General features: G+C 39.2%; 1 protein-coding gene across 1 annotated transcript in view; it reads left to right on the plus strand.

Moving 5' to 3' along the window:
• The window catches only part of IPO5 (importin 5), a 42,520-nt gene that overhangs the window by 9,161 nt on the left and 11,501 nt on the right, over positions 1-21,858 (plus strand). The window contains exons 4-17 of the mRNA XM_059378176.1: positions 2,684-2,786; positions 3,892-3,988; positions 4,209-4,313; positions 6,833-6,955; positions 7,042-7,162; positions 8,925-9,012; positions 11,182-11,288; positions 14,966-15,090; positions 15,182-15,271; positions 15,390-15,563; positions 18,076-18,294; positions 19,367-19,450; positions 20,926-21,058; positions 21,145-21,266. Coding sequence (XP_059234159.1) covers positions 2,684-2,786; positions 3,892-3,988; positions 4,209-4,313; positions 6,833-6,955; positions 7,042-7,162; positions 8,925-9,012; positions 11,182-11,288; positions 14,966-15,090; positions 15,182-15,271; positions 15,390-15,563; positions 18,076-18,294; positions 19,367-19,450; positions 20,926-21,058; positions 21,145-21,266 — 1,691 coding nt within the window. The remainder of the gene's footprint in view (positions 1-2,683; positions 2,787-3,891; positions 3,989-4,208; positions 4,314-6,832; positions 6,956-7,041; positions 7,163-8,924; positions 9,013-11,181; positions 11,289-14,965; positions 15,091-15,181; positions 15,272-15,389; positions 15,564-18,075; positions 18,295-19,366; positions 19,451-20,925; positions 21,059-21,144; positions 21,267-21,858) is intronic.

The following is a 21,858-nucleotide window of genomic DNA, read 5'->3' on the forward strand; positions in this document are numbered from 1 at the left end:
GTGGAGCAAGGAGCCCGATGTGGGACTCGATCCCAGGACGCCGGGATCATGACCTGAGCCGAAGGCAGCTGCTTAACCAACTGAGCCACCCAGGCGTCCCGATCTATAAAGTTTTGAAAGTACAGTGTAACTTAAACCTACTTTGTAGATTAAACTTGCCAACAGAAGCAAAAATGTGTTGACTCTGGGAGTTTTTGCTATTATATTTGTATATTAATAAATTATGCACATAGGCTATTATACCACTATACTGTGTACTTTATGAAATACTCCCAAAATGTTTTTAAACAGTGAAATAAAAGGAAAATCTCTAAAAATGCATTTTACCAATAATCAAAACCCTTTTGGGTCACACTAAAAATAATAATGTAATTGAATATGCTTTTTTTTTTCTGACCGATTCAGAGATAGGATTTTTTTTTTTAACTATTCATTTATTTTAGAGACACAGAGTGGGGAGAGGGGAGAGAGAATCTTAAGCAGACTTTGCGCTGAGCACAGAGCCCAAAACAGGGCTTGATTTCATGACCTTGAGATCATGACCTGAGCTGAAACCAAGAGATGCTTAACCAACTGCACCAGCCAGGCACCCCATTCATAGATATGATGTTAAACTCAATTCATTTAGGCAGTCTTTTTAAAGGTTGAAAAGGATACCTCATGAGGATAAGGGCTAAATGGGAGAATATTGTTGGTTGTGCTTATTAGTAAATCATGACTAATATTTTTTTAATTTAATACTTAACTAACATGCAGTGTAGTATTGATTCAGGAGTAGAACTGAGTGATTCATCACTTAAATACAACACCCAGTGCTCATCACAAGTGCCCTCCTTAATACCTATCACCCATCTAGCCTATACCCAGCCCACCTCCCCTCCAGCAACCCTTGGTTTATTGTCTGTGGTTAAGAGTCTCTGTGATTTGCCTCCTTTTATGATTTTATTTTTCTTTTCTTTCTTCTGTGTTCATCTGTTTTGTTTCTTAAGTTCGATGACATTTGGGCTCTTCCCATAATTTGGCGATTGTTGATAGTGCTGTTACTAACATTGAGGTGCACGTGCCCACTTTGAATCCACTTTTTTTTGTATCCTTTGGATAAATACCTAGTAGTGCATTTGCTGGGTATTAGGGTATGACACTAATTTCTTAATCTCCACTACCAATAATGCCAAGTCAGTTGTTCAAGTCAGCTGACTGATATCAGCCAATTCTTAAAAATAGGAAATGTGTTAAATTATTTTAAATAAGTTCAAAACCCCCTGAAACCTTTAAATTTGAATTTTTAAAGTAGCCTAGAAAATCTCTTTTCAAGTTGAAGTGTGCAGATAAGAATTGTGTTAGGTGCACATACCATTTCTAATTCAAAATCACTTAATAATGAAAAGGTTTCCACAGTGTTTCGAAGTATGCTCTCCATAGATTTTTTTTTTAATAGCAATTTCATTCTCCTAGCTCCCAAGCACGATCATTATGTTAAAGGGACTGATTAAGGTTTGTTTTGGTTTTCTTTTTTTTAATGTCAGGTGAGTAGCACATTTGCCATTTCAAAAAAATTCAGAAAATATGTAAGGGAAATTTTTTAAAAAGGAAAAGTGCATATATAAGTCATCTGTAATTTCTACAACTTTTTAAAATTCTTTGTGACAGTATAATTTGTGAGTCTTTTAACTAGTACAGATTTTTGTGGTCACTCATTTTTACTACAAATTGCCACAAAAATTCTTTATTTTAAAATCTGGTTTAAAAATAAGCACCTTTTTAGCATGAGTACTGCTCTGGGTCCTGGGATTTCCATTCTTGGATCTTCTCCAGTTTGAAGGTAATATTTACAGTGTTTTGGCTTCAAGATCTTGATACCAAATACTAACTTTGCCCTTTTTTAAAACTCTTTAATAGCAATAGTATATATAAATAAATAAAAACTTTAAAAAACCCCACAAAGGCACCTGGATGACTTAGTTGGTTAAGTATCTGCCTTTGGCTCAGGTCATGATCCCAGGGTTCTGGGATGGAGTCCGCATCAGGCTCCCTGCTGAGGGAATCTGCTTCTCCCTTCTACCTCCCCCAACCCCGACCCCCTCTCACACACCCTATCTCTCTCTCTTGTAAAAATAAATTCTTTTTAAAAATAAACTCTTTAGGGGCGCCTGGGTGGCTCAGTGGGTTGGGCCGCTGCCTTCGGCTCAGGTCATGATGTCAGGGTCCTGGGATCGAGTCCCGCATCGGGCTCTCTGCTCAGCAGGGAGCCTGCTTCCCTCTCTTTCTCTCTCTGCCTGCTCTCCATCTACTTGTGATTTCTCTCTGTCAAATGAATAAATAAAATCTTAAAAAAATAAAAATAAAAAAATAAACTCTTTAATAGCTATAGTGTAAATAAGAGTTAACCAATCAAATAGTCATGGTGCTGCCTTTTCTCCAAATGCTACTCCTTGGAAATAACCACTGTTGATATCTCTTCTTACGTAACCCAAAAACACGGTTGCTTTTTTTATAAGATTAGAATGCCATGTTTATGGTTAAAGAACCCAATTGTATTAGGATTTTTTTTTTTTTTTTTAATGTAGAGCATGTGACATTTTCTACTGCTACATACTTTGAGGCTTATAAAATGAAAAGAATAACCCTTCATTTTTTGAAGTTTTGACTTCTACACTTCGTGCATTGATTTCTTTACTTTTAGATGAGGATGGCAACAATCAGTGGCCTGAAGGTTTGAAGTTCCTTTTTGATTCAGTGAGCTCTCAAAATATGGGACTGCGGGAAGCTGCCCTTCACATTTTCTGGTACATACATTTATCTTAATGTCCTGAGAAATTGAATGTCATGAATGTGCAAAACACATTTTAATGGATTGTTCTAGTCTGACTTTTTAGACTTAAATAATGCCTTTAGGTGAACTTGGTATTTGTGTTGGAAGTAAAATTGATTAAAAAAAAAAAGCTTTTAATTTCATTTTATAATCCTTTTTTGTACACAAGGGTTCTCTGCAGTTTTTTAAAAAATCCTTTGCCTTTTATGATTCCAAGAAAGATATTTTCTTCTTTATTTGGAGATTGACACAGTATACTAGGATAAATATATCTTTTAAAAAGCCATTTGAATGATGAAATCTTGAAGAAAAAAGAAAAGGCTGGTGAATCCCCATTGTTTTCTGGATCTTCTATAGCCAAACTTTACACAGTGTTTTAATAAACTTCTGTATACTTATAAGCAAATGGTCAAAGTTGAGAATTATGATTATCTGCACTAAGAAAAAATATGTCCATGTTATACAGTTCTGTGGTAAAAATTAATTAGATTTATAACTTTCCAAGATATGTACATTTTTAAAAATGAGATCTGTCTTGAACATCAGAAAAGGATAAGGGTAGATACTCCACCATTTTCTACCTCAGTTTTCAGATGTATCTCACCTGTATTGGTAATCTAGAGTACAGAATTAATTGAAAGTATTCATTGTAATTGCTAACCACAGTTGCAGAAGAACAGAACTTGGACTACCTGGATTACCGACCGAGTCTAGGAGCAGATTGTCAGGCAGCACGGTTACTGCAGCTATCATCTGAAACCTTGTACTTGCTTTTGTCCCGTCCTGTACTCCAGGTCACCTTCCTACGGAAGCAGAGTGATAAGGATAAAGCATGGGGCTGGGATTGGCTCCTGATAGCATGTGAGCGCCCAGCTTGCCCCTGCTGTCAGTCTAATCCTCTCCACTCTGTTGCCTTTCGCCCAACCCCAAAAGAGGATTGCTTGGAGGATGGGCAGATGATGTTCATCCTTGTAGGTTAATGCACCCTTGGGTCAGGCTGTTGTTTAAGGTTAGATTAGAGCATTAGATGCTCTAGCTGATGCTTCACTAAAATATAATGTCATTTGGATCTTTTTTAGGAATTTTCCTGGAATTTTTGGGAACCAACAGCAGCACTATTTAGATGTTATCAAACGGATGTTAGTTCAGTGTATGCAAGATCAGGAACATCCATCGGTAAAGAATTTCAATTCCATTAATATTAACACCAAATTTAATAGAACATTTAACTTGGGGAGGAAATGTATATATTTGATGATTATCTTTAGTTTTAATACTTCAAAATATAAATACTAGTTTTACTGATGAAGAAAAATTTCATCTTGAGTAAGAAATCTTGAACCTGCATCCATCAAAAATTTCGCACGTTTGACCTGTTTTACCGTCTTCATTTTAGATCAGGACATTATCTGCGAGAGCGACAGCTGCGTTTATCCTCGCAAATGAGCATAACGTTGCCCTGTTCAAACATTTTGCAGACTTGTTACCTGGATTCCTACAGGTAGGAAAACAGTACAAACGAGTGATAGTTGTATCCTACTGGTTTTCTGTAGTTGAAGGTCCCATCAGAGTTCTCTGTTGTATTCATTTATTCAGTATGTTGGTTGCCTACTGTGTGCTGGCACTGGACGTTAGGGATTCAGCAGTGAACAAAACATGCAAGCCTCTGTCCCCACTGAACTCTGATCTCCTGCCTTTCATAGACTCTTGGTCTTTTAAAATATTTAGGATTTCAAATTTTTCCAGAACGTAAATGATAAAAGCAATTTATGGCTATTGAATATATAACCACATAAGTTATTACCATAGGATCAGCCAAATAACCCATGAAACTTAATGCCCATTTGACAGAAGGAGAAGCTAAAGAGGAGAGGGTAAGAAACTTGCCCAAAATCACAGTGTTGGTAAGTGACGGAAACGTGATCCAAACCCTAACTGGACAGTAGTCCTTACTCTTAAGCCCAGGACTTGAAATGGTTTGTACTATAAAGTGAACAGATTATGGTTAATTGTCAGTATTGGATTCCAAAGGTGTTAACTAATTTAGGGATACTTTTCTGCCTTAATCAGAAAGTAAAAGAACACTGTATAAGTTAGAGCAACTTGTTAGACCCATATTTTGTAATAACTGCATCTTCGATTTTGAAATGCATAGGTGACATGCTTATGTACACATAGTTTTAAAAATACAAATATATTGCCCTAAGTTAACACAAAGAAGAAGTAAAAAGAAAAGAATAAACTGAAATGGCATGCTTTTCAATCTATAAATGGTAGGGCATGGCTACAACAAAAGACATAGACTCGGTGATTTTTAATTGACATATACAAACATGGTGGCTAAACATGTGGACTGACAGATACAATTGACAAGGCAAACACTGTGAATGCAGTTAGTATTGATGATTTGATTTCCAGAAATGGTAAAAATCTGGACAAAACGAAATATGTATCCATTCTTAATTTATATAGAATTTGCACTTCCAGGTGGGGGAAATCATGGTACATTAAAAGCAGACAAAAAATAATTTGTGAGTTAGGTTTTAGGTTCAGATCATTATAAATGAGTTTTTCAGTTTTAGAAGTATCTGACTTTTATTGTCTTGTGAGTTCCTCGGGAGCATTTGTGTCACAGATGTGGGCTATCTAGAAACCCGGACTTTGCCCTTCCTCAGTCGTTGTGACAACCAAGAAAAGTGGGAGAAATAGTGTCCCCCTTGAGGACACTGGGTTAGAGAGGATTTGGAGGAGTTAAAACTGAAAAGACCTGTATGTATTCTGCGTATTCCAGAGTAATTTTGCTGGGTCCAGTAGAAACTTCTCCCTGTGCTGTCAAACTGAAGATAGTTTGGGTCAATGACAAATATGAACTTTTCCATTCTGTTTTAGTGGTTTACTACCTAAAAAATTGGGGAGTTACTCACTGCTTAAGTCTAATCTCATATTTTTCTTCTCCTGAATTTAGAGTAAGTTAAAATGTTAGCCAAAACTTCTAGGAGTTGTCACTCTGAAATAGGCAATGGTACATACAAATGTACTCTTTTTTTTTTTTTTTTTTTTTTTTTTTTAAAGACCTGATGCGGGGCTCGATCCCAGGACCCTGGGATCATGACCTGGGCCAAAAGCAGAGGCTTTTTTTTTTTAAGATTTTATTTCTTTATTTGACAGAGAGAAATCACAAGTAGGCAGAGAGGCAGGCAGAGAGAGAGAGGAGGAAGCAGGCTCCCTGCTGAGCAGAGAGACCGATGCGGGACTCGATCCCAGGACCCTGAGATCATGACCCGAGCCGAAGGCAGCGGCTTAACCACTGAGCCACCCAGGCGCCCAAAAGCAGAGGCTTTAACCCGCTGAGTCACTCAGGCACCTCCATACAAATGTACTCTTAAATACCACAGTGAGCTAACTTGATGTCAAAGAGAAATAAACTGAGTAATATTGGACACTTTTTTTTTTTTTCAATTTTATTAAGTTGTCAGAGATAGAGCACAGGCAGGGGGAACAGCAGGCAGAGGGAGAGGGACAAGGAAGCTCCCTGCTGAGGAAGGACCGGGATGTGGGACTCGATCCCAGGACTCTGGAATCATGACCTGAACCGAAGGGAGACGCTTAACCGACTGAGCCACTCAGGTGTCCCTGGACACATTAAATGTACCATACATAAGGTCTAGTATTTACTGCATGTCTGAAAAAGACAAGGATTTGGATATTGGAGGGACAGAGGAAAGGGATTCTTTATGGTCATGAAAAGAATTCCTTGACAGCCTTAAGCTTATTGTGCTAGTTACTATAATTCTGACTTGGATTTAAATATTTGTATGTTTCCAGTTAATTTTAGTCAAAAGGAAGGAATACATGTGGCTGTGAATTTGCTTCTATAGATTCCTAAGTTGTTATTTAGTGAAAATGCTCTTCAGTAATATTATTCTGTTGTCTGCATCTTAACCAATGTTTTGACAGTGAGGCATCATATCTGTAAAGTGACTCTTGGACATAGACCTTTTTTCTTTTCATTTTTTCCAGGCGGTGAATGACTCGTGCTACCAGAATGACGATTCAGTCCTCAAATCCCTTGTTGAGATTGCAGATACCGTTCCAAAGTATTTGCGTCCTCATTTAGAAGCTACTTTACAGCTAAGTCTAAAGGTAAATTTGGTATTTTGGTAAATGATCTGTTTATTCTTCTTAGTAATCTAAACTATTAAACACATACAAATACATCTTCTCTGTAGTTGTGTGGAGACACCAGCCTCAATAATATGCAACGCCAGCTTGCCCTTGAGGTAATCGTGACCCTATCTGAGACTGCAGCTGCTATGTTAAGAAAACATACCAACATTGTTGCACAGACCAGTAAGTCAAAGGTCTTTAAATAATTTGTGTTAAAAGTAGAAAAATTGTTGGATGAACTTGCTGAGAGTTGTGTAAACTCACAGCTTTGCTGAGAATGTAATGAATGTTCTTTTACTATCAGATGAAAGTGGAGAAACGTCTTTTTGTACGTATTTATGTGCATGGACCCAGCACGGTGGCTGTGCTGCAGATATTCTGAAATCCCAGTGTTGTAGGCATGACTTGTGATACCTGGAAATCAATCAGAAAATGTGGAAGACTTTTATGGGAGAAATTGGGTAACATGTTGAAAGACCGATAGGAGAACTAAATATCAGTTCTCCTCAAACTTATGTATAACCTGTTACAGTTTCAGTCAAAATCCAGTGAAGTTGGTCATAAGGTTGATCCTGAAATTCATGTAAAATAGTATAGGTCCTGAAGTAGCCAAGACAATTTACAGGAGCAAAGTAGAGATCTAGCCTTCTCACCTATGACTATGTAGAAATTGTTGGTTATAAAGGGAGACAAATGGGTCGTAGGAAGCAGATGGATCTACGAGTGGATCCGTTCACCTGGAAATACAGCGGACTCTCAAAGATAGACAGTTGACTAAAGGCCATTCTGTGGCAAAAATCTATCCCAACCTCAGATACCCTATAAAAACCAATTTGGGGTTGATTAAATATCTAAATGATAAATACTCTTTAAAAGTAAAGCTTGAGAGTAGAGAAAGTTGTTTTGTTTTTTAAGAGTGACTCACAAGCCATAGATGCAAACATTGCTAAATTTGTGAATACTAAAACAGTTTTTTGACCAAATATACCGTAAGTGAAAACAGGATAAGTTGCACAGACTTCAGCAAGTTCAGATCTGTAGCAAACAGGCAACGCAGCAGGTAGGAACCAGAAATTCATAAGGGATGAATTGGAACGAGCTAATGAGGGCTGCTCAGTGTCAGTAAACACCAGTGCAGTTGGGGTGTCCCAAGTTGCCACAAAGTTCAACAGTTACCAACTGTTGATGAAAGGTGTGGAGCAGAGGACTCTTACAGCTCCAGAGCATCTCACACATGGTCATGAAATAAGACAGGTGTTCTTTCAGACTTCTGGAGCAGTGCACGCTTATGCAACCACTATACTGAACAGTTAATCTTTCTTATTAATATTGAAGATACCTGTAATAATTTCATGCCCTGAAGTCAAACTTGTCAAGGATGTGTGAACAGTAATCTCATCAAAGCAAATTTTGTAATAGGGAGAAAATTAGAAACAACTAAAATACCAATTAGTAGAGTAGTGTGTTTATGTAATAGAACACCGTGAAGGAATGAAGTTGAAATCCATGTGTGTTGAGAAGAAAACAGATTGCCCAAGGATACATGTAATATGGTATTATTTATTGTGTAAAAATTAAAAGCTTGAGCTAGTCCTGTATTTTGTATACAGAGAAATCTGTAGTTCAAGTGTAAAAACACCTGGGAATGAGGCATAGATTTTAGGCAGTGCTACCCTCTGGTGATAAAGGAAAGAATATAATAGTATCTGGGAAGTTTGACTTTTATTTTTAATGTTACTTCTTAAGCAGAACAAGATCTAAAGCAAATGTGGCAAAAGGGTAAAAAATTAACAAACCAGATGTTGAGGGCATAGGCAAATAATTTTTCTGTCTTAGAGACAAAGTAAACCCTTTGGTTTTTATTTAAAATTCTTGTTCGTAAGCAGTGATACTAATAAAATAAAAAAGCCACAGTATTTGGGTATGAAATGATGATTTGCTTTAGTTCCTCAGATGTTAGCGATGATGGTTGACCTCGAAGAGGATGAGGATTGGGCAAATGCAGATGAGCTGGAAGATGATGACTTTGACAGGTAAATTGCGCGTGCCGGACGCTTTGTTGGAGGCACCCTTGGCGGAATGGAGTGAGTACAGCTTGCAGCAAGAGTTTGGGGTTCTAGGGCCCATCTCTTCCTGCTGCATTCTGTAATCTAAAGTTAAACTTATGTTTGGAAACTGGGACACTTGGGTTTGTTTTTGTTTTTGTTTTTAATTGAGATTTTATTTGAGAGAAAGCATGAGATGGGGGAGGGTCAGAGGAAGAAGCAGACTCCCCACTGAACGGAGAGCCCAATGTAGGACTCTCTTCTGGGATTCCAGAGTTTCCACTTGAGCCGAAGGATCATGACGCTTAACCGATTGAGCCACGTGGGCACCTGACACTTCGGCTTTGTGTCAGATTCTTTAAATATTTTTAATAAAGTAGATAATCTTTTCCACCCCATCTTACTCTAAGTTTTCAATTTTTTTTTAGTGTAAGAGTATCTTAAAGTATGTGTAAAGAAGCTTTATTGTGAAAAATGCTTTTATATGTGTAGACCTCACTTAAAATAGTTGTTTCCACACAGTTCCTGGCAAAATGCTCTGATTTCCCAATTTCGCACAAGTTAACCTTAGGCTAGAGAGGAGACAGTGGTGGCAAGATTTGTACTCCAAGGTACAGTGACACCGGAGCTACTTTTTAACTTACTCAGATTTAAGAGGCTGTCATGGATACAGATTCCTATGGCAGAGACCGCCAGAATCTAAGTCACTGCCCAGTGGTGTTGATGGTCTCCTCTTAAGTGCGAATGCAGCATTACCTTCATGGATTCTTTCAGTGGCCCTAAAGGTCCATTCTCAGGTAGATTCAGAAATGGAGGGGCGAGGTTGAGTGATCTCTCCGGGTTTTGTTTAGCCAGTCTGTAGACTGGGGTTTCATACCATTTCTCTTACTCTTTCCAGTGCGTCATACTATCTCTCTCTCTTAAAGAGAACCGAGGGGCGCATGGGTGGCTCAGTGGGTTAAGCCTCTGCCTTTGGCTCAGGTCATGATCTCAGGGTCCTGGGATCAAGTCCCGCATCAGGCTCTCTGCTCAGCAGGGAGCCTGCTTCCTCCTCTCTCTCTCTCTGCCTACTTGTGATCTCTCTCTGTCAAATAAATAAAATCTTTATTAAAAAAAAAAAAAAAGAATCGAAAGTATTCCCCTGAAAGGCTGGTAGTTGGTATAAGCTACTGTAACAGGTATTAGGTAAAATTAAAGACATTTGCCTTACAAAATATACAGTGTGTTTTGCGGCTAGTCCCATGGTTAGAAGTGCCTACTCTGGTTGGAATGCTGTTTTGAACTATATGCAAGGAACCCTCCACTGGAAATCACTTCATCGGGCTGCAGGGAAGAGCAGGCTCAGACTGGTCAGACTGACCGTTGCTCCGGTTCAGTTACTGTACTGTGCTGCTCCCTGGCCTTTCAAAAGCAATTTTTTCTGCTCTAGATGAATAAGATTCTCTTATCTGTGAGTAAACAGGTCTTAAATATATTTCCAAGATGAATTTGAGTAATCCTCAAGATATTTACAGCTCCCTCTGTATTGTCTGCTCCCCCTGACCGTTTGCGATGATCGGCACGAGAGACTCACTCCCTCAGAACAGTGCAGAAAGCTCTGACGGCCAGGTTTCTTCAGTTTCTTCCGTCAGTGAAAACACTGGAATTGAGTTTTCCCTGTGCATAATTTGTGGCAGTGCAGTTTGCACCCCTTAGAAAGCAAATGAGCTCACAGCAAGGAAGACAGTCTCCAGAGTCTCAGCCCAGCTTTCAGTTTCCCGCGTTCTGTCCGTTGAGGAGTTTGAAGGGCATGTGTCCAGGAGAGGAGATAACAAGGCTCTTCTAAACACTCCGCTCATACCTCTGAGTCTCGAAAGCATCAAAGCTTTAGTGAGGGGTGTGTGCAGAAGAGGGAGAGAGAGAGCAGAGTCTTGAAAGTTAAGATTGAGACACAGGACTTGTTACGCCAGGGTGAATGAATCAAGAAGATGTTATGTGCCCTCCCCCTCTTCTTTAATTCTGGATTTTTAGCTCGCAACTTCATACATTTGGAAGACGGCTTGAGTTGGTCTTTCTCAGCCTTAGTTGAATGTGATAATGTGTTTAGATGTACGTGTATCCAGTGCACAGTTCTTGTGTTGTTGAGCGAGGTCAATCCCTTCTCTGGTCTGTGTGCAGCAATGCAGTTGCTGGGGAAAGCGCCCTGGACCGAATGGCGTGCGGACTCGGTGGGAAGCTGGTGCTGCCGATGATCAAGGAACACATCATGCAGATGCTCCAGAATCGTAAGCCGGGTCTCCCTCAAATGCTCGAGGGGTGCAGTGTGGCTTTCTAAATCCTAAACTCAGACAAGCACTGAGACTTACTTTCTTTGCCTTTTTTATCCTGCGCTTAGCCCAACTTTTGTATGGTCCTGATAAAATCCTACTTCGTCCTTTTGGAACCACTCAGTCTTATGTGGAAGAACGCTTTTTCTCACTACTGCAAATGTTCATTCAGTTCCCTCCCTAGAATTGGTTTCAGTGCATAGGAGGAAATTGTAAATCCAAGGAAAAACTATAGATTTCCTCCCTAGGCAGAAATAATCTAGGTTCTAACTTTTAAATAAGATACCATTATTTATTGTTTATGAAATATTAGCATATTTAATTCATATCATCTTCCCTTATCCACTCCCTTTTGTTTTTAAAAACGTATAATTGGAAGTGAAGCCTCTTCTGTATTTCTGCTATTGTTTTCATAGCAAATATTTGGTCATTTGTCAGCCTCTGTACCTGTAATTTATAGCAGTATCAAAAATTGTTGTACAGGTGTTCTACTTTTGTCTTTTTTTTTTTTTTAAGATGTTATTTTTAGGTAATCTCTGCATCCAGTGTGCTCCACCAAGCCAGCCAGGTGCCCCCCCCTTTTTTTTTGTCTTTTTAATTATGGAGTTAAGGTGCTTAACTTTTTTAAAAAATTCAAATACAGAAATGTGGCTTAGATTTAGAGATGACCACTGTTAATTGGTCTCTGGCACTTTGTCTGACCTCCTTTGTGCATACATGCAGTTTTTAAAAAGTTTGAACATACTGTTAATAGTTTTTGTTGATTACAAATAATGCTAATGCATACACTCTTCTACAGAAATCCTGGCATACTTGTATGTGTATTTATATCTATAGGGCACATTACATACAAGATAAACACTTGAGGGTCCGACCATTGATTCAGCATCTTAAAGTAGTAAAACGGAGTTGTAACAAAAGACTACCTTCAAATCAAAGTGAATCATTGAGAACTGGAGGCTTTATGCAGTTTACCTAATTCTTTCTTATCCTATATAAGACTCTTCTCCTGAAAAGGTATGGCCCAAAACCAGTATTCCTTTTTTTAATGATGTGATCTTCCCCTTTTTTTCCCTCCTAAATTTATTAACAGTTTCTTTGTCCCTTCAGAGGGATGGAGACAGCATCAAAGATTGCTTAAGTTATAAGGGCTGTTAGGAAGTATCTAGCTTTTTCATTTTTAAAATGAAGAAAGTAGCCCAGATGCACAGGGTCACCCCAGCTGCCACTGTCTCACCGTTGGTTCACACTGTTCTTCAAATCAATGTGGATGTGACTGTGACTTGTAGTTCAAGAATTTGGCTTTTAAATTTCTGCTACAGCTTACTAGCTGGATGCCAGAGGCTTTATATATATGGCAGTGAACTCCTAATAAGATTTGTTACTGTTAACTGTATGGCTTTCAGCAAATCTTCTGCCCCTTAATTTCCTCATCTGTAAACGAGAAAAAATGATGCAGAGATGGATTTCTTGTGTGCAAAGAGGGCTTCAGCAACAGCAAACAGTATGTATGTCCTATTAACTTCACATGAGCCTCGTGTACTGGCTTTGCTTTAAATAATAAAAAGGAAAATTTAAAGGAGAAAATCCATTTCCAAATCCCTATACCATAGCATCACATTCTGCTGAACATACTTTCAGGGACTCTGCCTGTTGGAGATGTGTAGGCATCTCTCTCTCTTCTCTGAACCAAATATGGATACCTTCAGTAATTATTGCCTCTCTTCTTTAAATTAGTAAATTCATTGTGCAAAGATTAGCATCTTTCCTAGGGTGATCACTCCTCAATCGAAAATTTTTGGCTTACTGATCCGTTGAGTAATTGAAACTCACTAAAAATAAATATTTAATAATGTTATAAATAATATGTTTTAATACGTAACAGCAAAATTAAGAATTTCTCAGAAATTTTTTCTAGTAGAAAAGTTGACCAGCTTTTTCTTGACCAACTCAAGCCATCTTTCAAATGTATGAAGTTGTGAACTAAAAATCCAGAATAGGTACATAACAGAATCCAGAAAAGGTACATAACAGTCACAACAGAGTTCATCTTTATGTGAGTTTTGGGCTCCCCAAAGTGAACAGCGAAGTCTGATAAAATATCAGACTTTACTACAACTTTAGTTAACCCTTAAGCCAGCAGTTCTCAAACCTTCTGTCTTCAGGACCCCTTTACACTCTTAAAAATTACTGAAGATCCCAGAGTGCTTTTGTTTATGTGGTGTATCAATGTTTATATCATTAGAAATGAAAACAAACATCGGGACGCCTGGGTGGCTCAGTTGGTTAGGCAGCTGCCTTCGGCTCAGGTCATGATCCCAGCGTCCTAGGACCAAGTCCCACATCGGGCTCCTTGCTCAGCGGGGAGCCTGCTTCTCCCTCTGCCTCTGCCTGCCATTCTGTCTGCCTGTGCTCTCTCTCTCTGATAAATAAATAAAATCTTAAAAAAAAAAAAATCCTTTGAAAAAAAAAAAAGAAATGAAAACAAACATTTAAAATGCGCACTTAAAGATAACAGTATTAAACCCATTGCACACTAACAAATATCATTTTTCATGAAGAATGACTCTTCCAAAACAAAAACATGTTAGTGAGAAGAATGTTTTATGCATTTTGTAAATATCCTAAGATATTTAGAAATAGTTCCTATTTCTGCTTCTTCCTTCAGTCTCATGGGATCTTACATGTTTTATAATCCTTGGAGTACCCCACTGGACCCTCATGAGAGACAGTATTATCAGAATAGTTTTGATTCAGAGAATCCCAGGGTTCTTGGGCCCCACTTTGAAAACCATTGCTTTACAGATACTAGCTTTCTGTATTTATGTATCTCTTGCTTTTTGCCACAAGCTGTATGAAACACCTCAAAGGGAACAATAATACAAATACAAGTATTTAGAATTGAGAGTCAGGGAAATTATATATTACAATATAATAGGAAGGTTTAATTAAATATTGTCTAGCTAATTTCTATTAGTCTAAAATCACATAGCTATTAGCAATAGAATACAAATGAAGTTCATCTATGTTTATGTATCATATTGTTAAATAAACATTCTTTAAAAGCAGCATCTTTCCTCCATGGCTCTTTTTTCTTTTTAAAGAAATGTGACTGAGGCACCTGGCTCGCTCAGTTCAGTAGAGCAGGGGACTCTTGATCTTGGGGTCATAAGTTCAGGCCCCATGTTGGGTGTGGAGATTGCTTAAATAAATAAAATGATAAACTTTAAAGGAAAAAAAAAAAAAAGGGAAATGTGACCGGAGACAAAGATAAAGTGACTCTTTATTCAGTAAATATCGTATGTGACACACAATCCAGGTACTTGTTGCTTACGGTACATCTTAGGGGTAAAGCCTCATTTTCGGCAGTTGCTGAAAATACTTAGAAGCTCTTTGCTTCCACATTGCCTTTTAACTACTTCTGGAATATTAAGTGCTCGTGTGACGGAACTGTCACCCCCAGTGAAATAGTCCCAGTCAAGCACTTTTCTCTGTTCGTTTTTCTAATTAATGTATAAAAATATTTTGATAGTCTTTTCCAAATAAGGAGAACTTGGTGTTAGACTTCTGACTACCAGAGTGACATGTTTGTACTGGTTAATTGCTCTTCTTTCATGTGTGATTATTTTTTGTAGCTGACTGGAAATACCGGCATGCAGGATTAATGGCCTTGTCTGCCATTGGTGAAGGATGCCACCAGCAAATGGAAGGAATTTTAAACGAGATAGTAAATTTTGTTTTGCTTTTTCTCCAGGATCCTGTAAGTACCAGTAAATATCTGACGCATACTTATGACTGTAGTTTCTCATGGGAACCTATTGCCTTTACTTACACAAAGTTACCCATTCCAGCATCCAAGAGTAAGGTATGCAGCCTGTAATGCTGTGGGACAGATGGCTACAGATTTTGCACCTGGTTTCCAGAAGAAGTTTCATGAGAAGGTAAGTGACAATGCCCCAAACACTCAAATCAAGACTTTAAGAAGAGGGTTGGCATTTTCTGTGTATGCTTCGAAATGTGGCATTTCAAAATGGGTACTTACCTACTTGCATTTCACAGGTGATCGCAGCTCTGCTGCAGACCATGGAAGACCAAGGCAACCAGCGAGTACAGGCTCACGCCGCTGCCGCGCTTATTAACTTCACTGAGGACTGTCCCAAGTCACTACTTATCCCATATTTAGACAATCTAGTGAAACATCTGCATTCCATCATGGTACTTAAACTACAAGAGGTAAGTTTCTAGGTCTTTCAGCTCCTTATCTAGAGATTAACATAGGTGAATTTGATGGGTAAGACCTGGAGAAAGAGAAACTTTTCAGCATGGCCATATAGAATAGAAAGCTAAGTTCAGCTATTTGAAGTAGGATAATTCAGTCTTGACAAGAGAATAGGCCGATATTGGAATTGGGGAAGAAGAGAGAGCCTAAAGGTTAGGTAAAAATCAGTATTTGAATTGCCTTGGAAACAAGGCAGTTATTTTGAATTCTGATTTATGTAAATTTGGAAGAACCATTATTTTTTTAACTGCAGCAAGAAATCATGATAATGTGATTGTCGGAAATTAGCACAGTAGCATTGTGAGGCATAAACAAAAAGGGAGAAGATTTACCTCAAGACTGTCAGAAGATTATTGCTCAGAGAGCTCGGGAGGAAATTGGTGGAAGATGACTCTAAAAGGCATTTCTCAGGAAGCAGTAACAGTTTCTGCTGGTTTGAATTTAAAAAGATGAAGAAGTAGTGAAAAATGTTAACCATTCTTCTCACCTGGATGACAGAAGTAGAGAGATGAGAAAAAATTTCCTTTTTGCTTTAAATATGTTGGATTTCAAACAAGGCCCAGCTGTCCAAATAGAAGGTTTATAGTTACAGCTTAAATAAGCGGTGCAACCTAAAAACGATTGAACAATGTTTAATACAGCACTGTGTGAGAAAGAGGCTGCAGGAGAGAGGCAAAGATTTAGGCTCGGTTTGTTGTCAAATACCATGAAAATAAATTGCTATAAAACTGACAGGAATAAAAAGGACAAATAAATTTGTATTACATTTAACAGTCATAAAGTTACTGTCAAGTTGCTGTAAAAGTAGCCTAACATTAGAAACTCAGTTCTTTGGGGTTTTTTGTTTGTTTGTTTTCATTTTTTGTTTTGTCTTTTTTTTTTTTAAGATTTTTATTTATTTGACAGACAGAGATCACAGGTAGACAAGAGAGGCAGGCAAAGAGAGAGAGGAGGAAGCAGGCTCCTTGCTGAGCAGAGAGCCCGATGCGGGGCTCAATACCAGGACCCTGAGATCATGACCCAAGCCGAAGGTAGAGGCTTTAACCCACTGAGCCACTCAGGTGCCCCTGTTTTTGTTTTTTAAGATTTATTTATTTATTTGAGATTGGGGAGGGGCAGGAGAGAAAAATCTCAAGCAGACTCCCTGCTGAGCACAGAGCCCAACGCTGGGCTTGATCCCAGTACTCTGAGATCTCGATCTGAGCCGGAATCAGGAGTCAGTTGCTCAATCAACTGAGCCATCCAGATGCCCCTGGAATCTTAATTCTTCTACATTAATTCATTGTGAACCAGTGACAGTTTGCCTAATCCTGTTCTCAACAGAACAAGGTGGAAGACAAAATTCAGTGTCTCAGAAGGCAAAGAAAAGGGGTTCGAGACAGGACGGGTATTCAGAGTCAGAGGACAACAGACTGAGAACATGGTAAAGGAACATGAGTTAATCTGAAGACAAAGAAGCAGACCCAAATTGAAAGCTCACGAGTTGGTTAGTCAGGCGTAGATGGACCAAACGTGACTTTACAAGTAGGTTTGGGTAGAGGGTTGAAGAGTAAAGAGAGTTTCTGTTGCATCCCCTTACCCCAGATGGACGACATGTCAGATTTTTAAAGGCTGAAAGAAGGAATTGCTAAAATGGGACGGGAAGAGGATAAGTTATGCGGGCAGAAGTTGTACGAAGAGAGGGTAGCCAAGAAAGAACGGCCTTGATCTGAGATCAGAGGTAGGGTCGGGAACTGAAATGTGGAGCAGATGCAGAAGAAGGGGCAGTGGAAGTGGTACCCCGAGTTGAAGACCTCTGCGGAGAGTGGCTAAAGTTGCTAAGGGGAATGAAAAAATCTGGAGTACTCACTGGGTCAGGTATTCATAGGAATCCACAGGGATTATAAAATAGTATTACTGGTCACAGCATGAGCCCAGCTGCAAGTACCCACTGCTCGTCACCGGCCAGGTCAGAGAACACCGCAGGTCTGCATTGCAGAAGGAGGGCGTGCTCACCCGTCTCAGCAGACGGTGAAACTGTTCGTGAGGGAGCCTTGGCACCCGTGGTGCTGTTAAGGGGGACCTTCTAGGGACAGTCGGAGTAGAAGAAAAAGGGAATTCTCTCCACAGCTGGTAGGACAGCACCAAGTACACAGTAAGTGGTGGGAGTAAGTGAGGAAAAAGGACAGAGAAAGACTGGCATTAAGCTGGGGGTACAAAAATTGGAAGAGGAATTGGATTTGTGGTCGAGCATGAGCTGCTCTGAGATAAAGCAGACACGAGAAGCGAGCGCTTTGTTAAATGCTGCTAGCTGCCACTCTCGGTAGTTCCGTGGGGATCCTTCCATTTGCTCTGGAACCCACAGTCTTCACTCTGGCTGCTGGAGGGTGGTCTCAGCTTACTGGCAGAGAAGCGTTTGAGAGCTCGCAGCAGGTGTTTCCACCAGTTTCTCATTTCCATGACTTGTCTTTTGTGTTTTCCTTCTAGTTGATTCAGAAAGGCACCAAGTTAGTGTTGGAACAAGTTGTGACATCTATCGCATCAGTTGCAGATACCGCAGAGGAAAAATTTGTCCCCTACTATGATTTATTTATGCCATCACTAAAGCATATTGTCGAGAATGCAGTTCAGAAGGAACTCAGACTTCTCAGAGGAAAAACTATTGAGTGCATCAGCCTCATTGGTCTGGCTGTTGGGAAGGAAAAAGTAAGTGATTTTTCAAAGGTTGAATTTACTGTATGTAATTCAGCTGTGGAGGCATTGAGGGTTCTAGAGGGCTTTTCCTTCTGATGAAGTTTTCTGATTGCTTGATTTTTTTTTTTTTCCCATCGTCTTACTCTCCTATCACTGCTACTTTGTATATAAGTTCATTTTATCAGTGTTAATATTAAGGTTTAATCTTAATTCAGTTACGCTCTTGAAACCTACTCCTTTTCTTAGCCCGTGTACAGTCTGTCTCCTAGGAGGCATGTAGAGTTCAAGATCCATATGTGTAGTTTCACCAGTTTCAGCATGTACTTGGAAACATTCCACTTGCTTTCTTACTAATCCAAAAGCATCAGGTGTCCTAAGAGAGAAATCCTATATGCATATAGCTTTTCAGAAAATAATTACCAAGGAACATGCCCCAGTGTATTCCACCCACCCCCCCGGTATCTCAGAGTTGTCAGAGCTGATCCAAAGGAAGTCTGACCCCTCAGGTTCCAATTCTCAGAACTATCAACATTCGAACCTCTCTGGTGGGTTTTCCAAAACCAGCATCAGCTTTAACTTACCTTATAAACTGTTTTCTGTGGGATACTGAGAACCTAACCAACAATTTATGTTCCATACTCCGTCTGGTTTTCAAAACTGTCTTTGAAACACTGCCTGTTTACACAATGGAGATTGCCAGAACTACACAGAGTTAGATGAAAATCATATGGTTCTAGGGAGCAATCCAAAATTTTCTTTCTGGATTGGGATCTTTTTACTGCTGGAAATACATAAACTGTTGACCAAAACTTGATGTCATTGGAGATACCTCTGTACTGCAGTTCACACTGACCTTCCTGGAGAATACATTATTCTAGAAAGAGCACTAAGTCTGCAATATATAGATGAGAATTTTTCTGTGTAACTTTAGTCTGAGGGGTTGTGACCCATGTGGGAAATGTAATAGATTTTTCTTTTGGAAAGTTGTGTTGTTACACAAGAAACAAAACTGGGTAGCAATAAGCACCTCTCTGATCTGGGAGCCACAAGTAACACTGGTGTTGATTTTCCTACTTCCTTCTAGTTCATGCAAGATGCATCAGATGTGATGCAGCTCTTACTGAAGACCCAGACAGACTTCAGTGACATGGAAGATGATGACCCTCAGGTAACGCAGCTTGCTGACATTGGCCTTGATCCATTTAGGAGTTGTGGCTAGTACAGGGTTAATGAACTCAAAAAATAATGAGTAAAAATAAAAGGCATCATTGCGCTCCTTGAGATAACCCCTGGTTTCAGAGACATTCTTCACTGGCTTCCCTTTACTTCCCTGCCACCTTTTGCTCAGTCTCAGTTATTAATAAATAAACAAATAATAAATAGTCGCTGCCCCCCTCTATTCTGACTCTCAGTTGATTTTTGGTGCTCTTCGGGTTTTGTCCCAGGCCCCTTGTCTCCTGAGCAGTGTCCTCTACATGGTGGCTTCAGTTTTCCTCTGTATGCTGTGACTTCCAGGTCTTTCTCTGAACTCAGGGTTCATTTATCCAACAGCTTACAAGACAGCTCCGTTGGGTTGTCTTCCAGTCCTCTCAGTGCCACCTAACTTCCCTCCCCAGTCAAAAAAGAAATACAGAAACCTAACAAACTTAGCACATGCTCTGCTTTTTTCTTTCTGCCTGTGAACAAACATTCGTTTCACTTAGGACTCACCCCTCAACCCCACTCAGCCAGATCCCTGCTCATATTGCACGTCTGGTATAAGTCATGATAGTGGGTTCTTACGACCCTGTGCTGTAAATCACAAGTGTGTGTGTCGTAATCCTGGTAATATTCACAGTACCTAACAAATAATTGCTACCTAATAAATAATTACCACACTACCTGATAAATAAATACCCACGCTACCTAATAAATAATTGCTGAATTACATTTTGATTCTATACAGGCACACTATAATTGTTTCCCATAAACTTAAAATTTGTCTTGTTTTGTTTTAGAGTAGGAATGGGGAGTATTTGTGTGAACACACATGGGGTAGATATATTGGGGAGTGAAAAAAATCACTTCCGGGTTACCAGGATGATGAATTAAAAACTGGGAATCTCTGTAGGTAATTTGCAGGTGATGAAGACTATGTAAGTACAGTAGCAGAAGAGGTGTCTTCAACATGCCCAGCCATTTAGAAAACTAAAACAGCTATGAGAAAGGGATGCTTTGTTTCTTGGGTGTAAATAAATGTTTAACAAATGGAATGCTAGGCAGTAGGGATACAGTCAGATAAAATAGGTTCCTGCCTTCAAAAACTCAGTGCCATACCTTAACCTGGTATAGTTAAGTGGGTTTTATTTATGTAGTCCAGATGCTATTAGAGAAAAACTAAATATTGCTTCTTGAAAGTAACAAACAATAAGACACGGTCCTGGTCTTTCTTACCTCATATGCTGTCTGTATCCAAGGGTAAAGGTTCACAATGATTTTGTTATTTCTGAATGTTTTAAGTATGTGATCTTAGAAAATGCACTTACCTCTTAAAGAGGGCTGAGTGTAAAATAAAACATTGTTTCTATGAAATAGGGAAATGTCTGTCTTTGTGATGTCTTTATACCCATTGTTTTAAAATCAGTTTTAACTTTTTCTCCCCAGATCTCTTACATGATCTCAGCATGGGCCAGAATGTGCAAAATTCTTGGAAAAGAATTTCAGCAGTACCTTCCAGTGGTTATGGGGCCTTTAATGAAGACCGCTTCAATTAAGCCTGAAGTAGCCCTCTTAGACAGTAGGTGTCTTCACAAAGAAATAGGAGTTGTAAAATTCTTCTCCGTGATTATTTTTAACATAAATTTGTTTTCTTCCTGTTACTAGCACAAGACATGGAGAATATGAGTGATGATGATGGTTGGGAGTTTGTGAACCTTGGGGATCAGCAAAGTTTTGGTATTAAAACTGCAGGATTGGAAGAGAAGTCTACTGCTTGTCAGATGCTGGTGAGTGCGTCCACTGTTACCAAACTTAAGTAGACAGTCTCCCATAACACCTGCGTACACATTTCAGAGTTCTTTTCAAAGAGCAGGAACATACTCTTTAAAATGTAGAAACCTTGTGACCCATTTACTTTTGAATAAAGAAATCCTGTAGGTGCAGTGCCTGGGGGGCTCAGTCAGCTAAGCCACCTACTCCTGCTTTGGGCTCAGGTCATGATCTCAAGGCCCTGGGGTCTCTATGCTCAGCGGGCCGAGTATTCTCTCCCTCTGCCTCTCCTCTTGCTCATCCTCTCCCTCTTTCTAAAATAAATAAATCTTTAAAAAAAGAAATCATGTAGGTAAACTTCATTATCGGTGCTGTTTCTAACAACAGCGGAACATAAGCAGCTCGAATGCTTGTTACTAGGAAGATAATAATAACGTACCCTAGAACATTACACAGCTGATACAAAGCTACGTGGGGGCAAGGACTTTTGTCTGTTTTGTGCTTAGCGTATAGTAGAGATGGCCAAAGAACATTTTTTTTGAATGAGTGAACAGAAATGTTCTCGGGATACTGAAAATTGTCTGGTTTCACTTGTTTAAAAAAAAAAAA

The sequence above is a fragment of the Mustela nigripes genome, chromosome 15 (assembly GCF_022355385.1).
Source record: "Mustela nigripes isolate SB6536 chromosome 15, MUSNIG.SB6536, whole genome shotgun sequence".
NCBI classification, from domain to species: Eukaryota; Metazoa; Chordata; class Mammalia; order Carnivora; family Mustelidae; genus Mustela; species Mustela nigripes.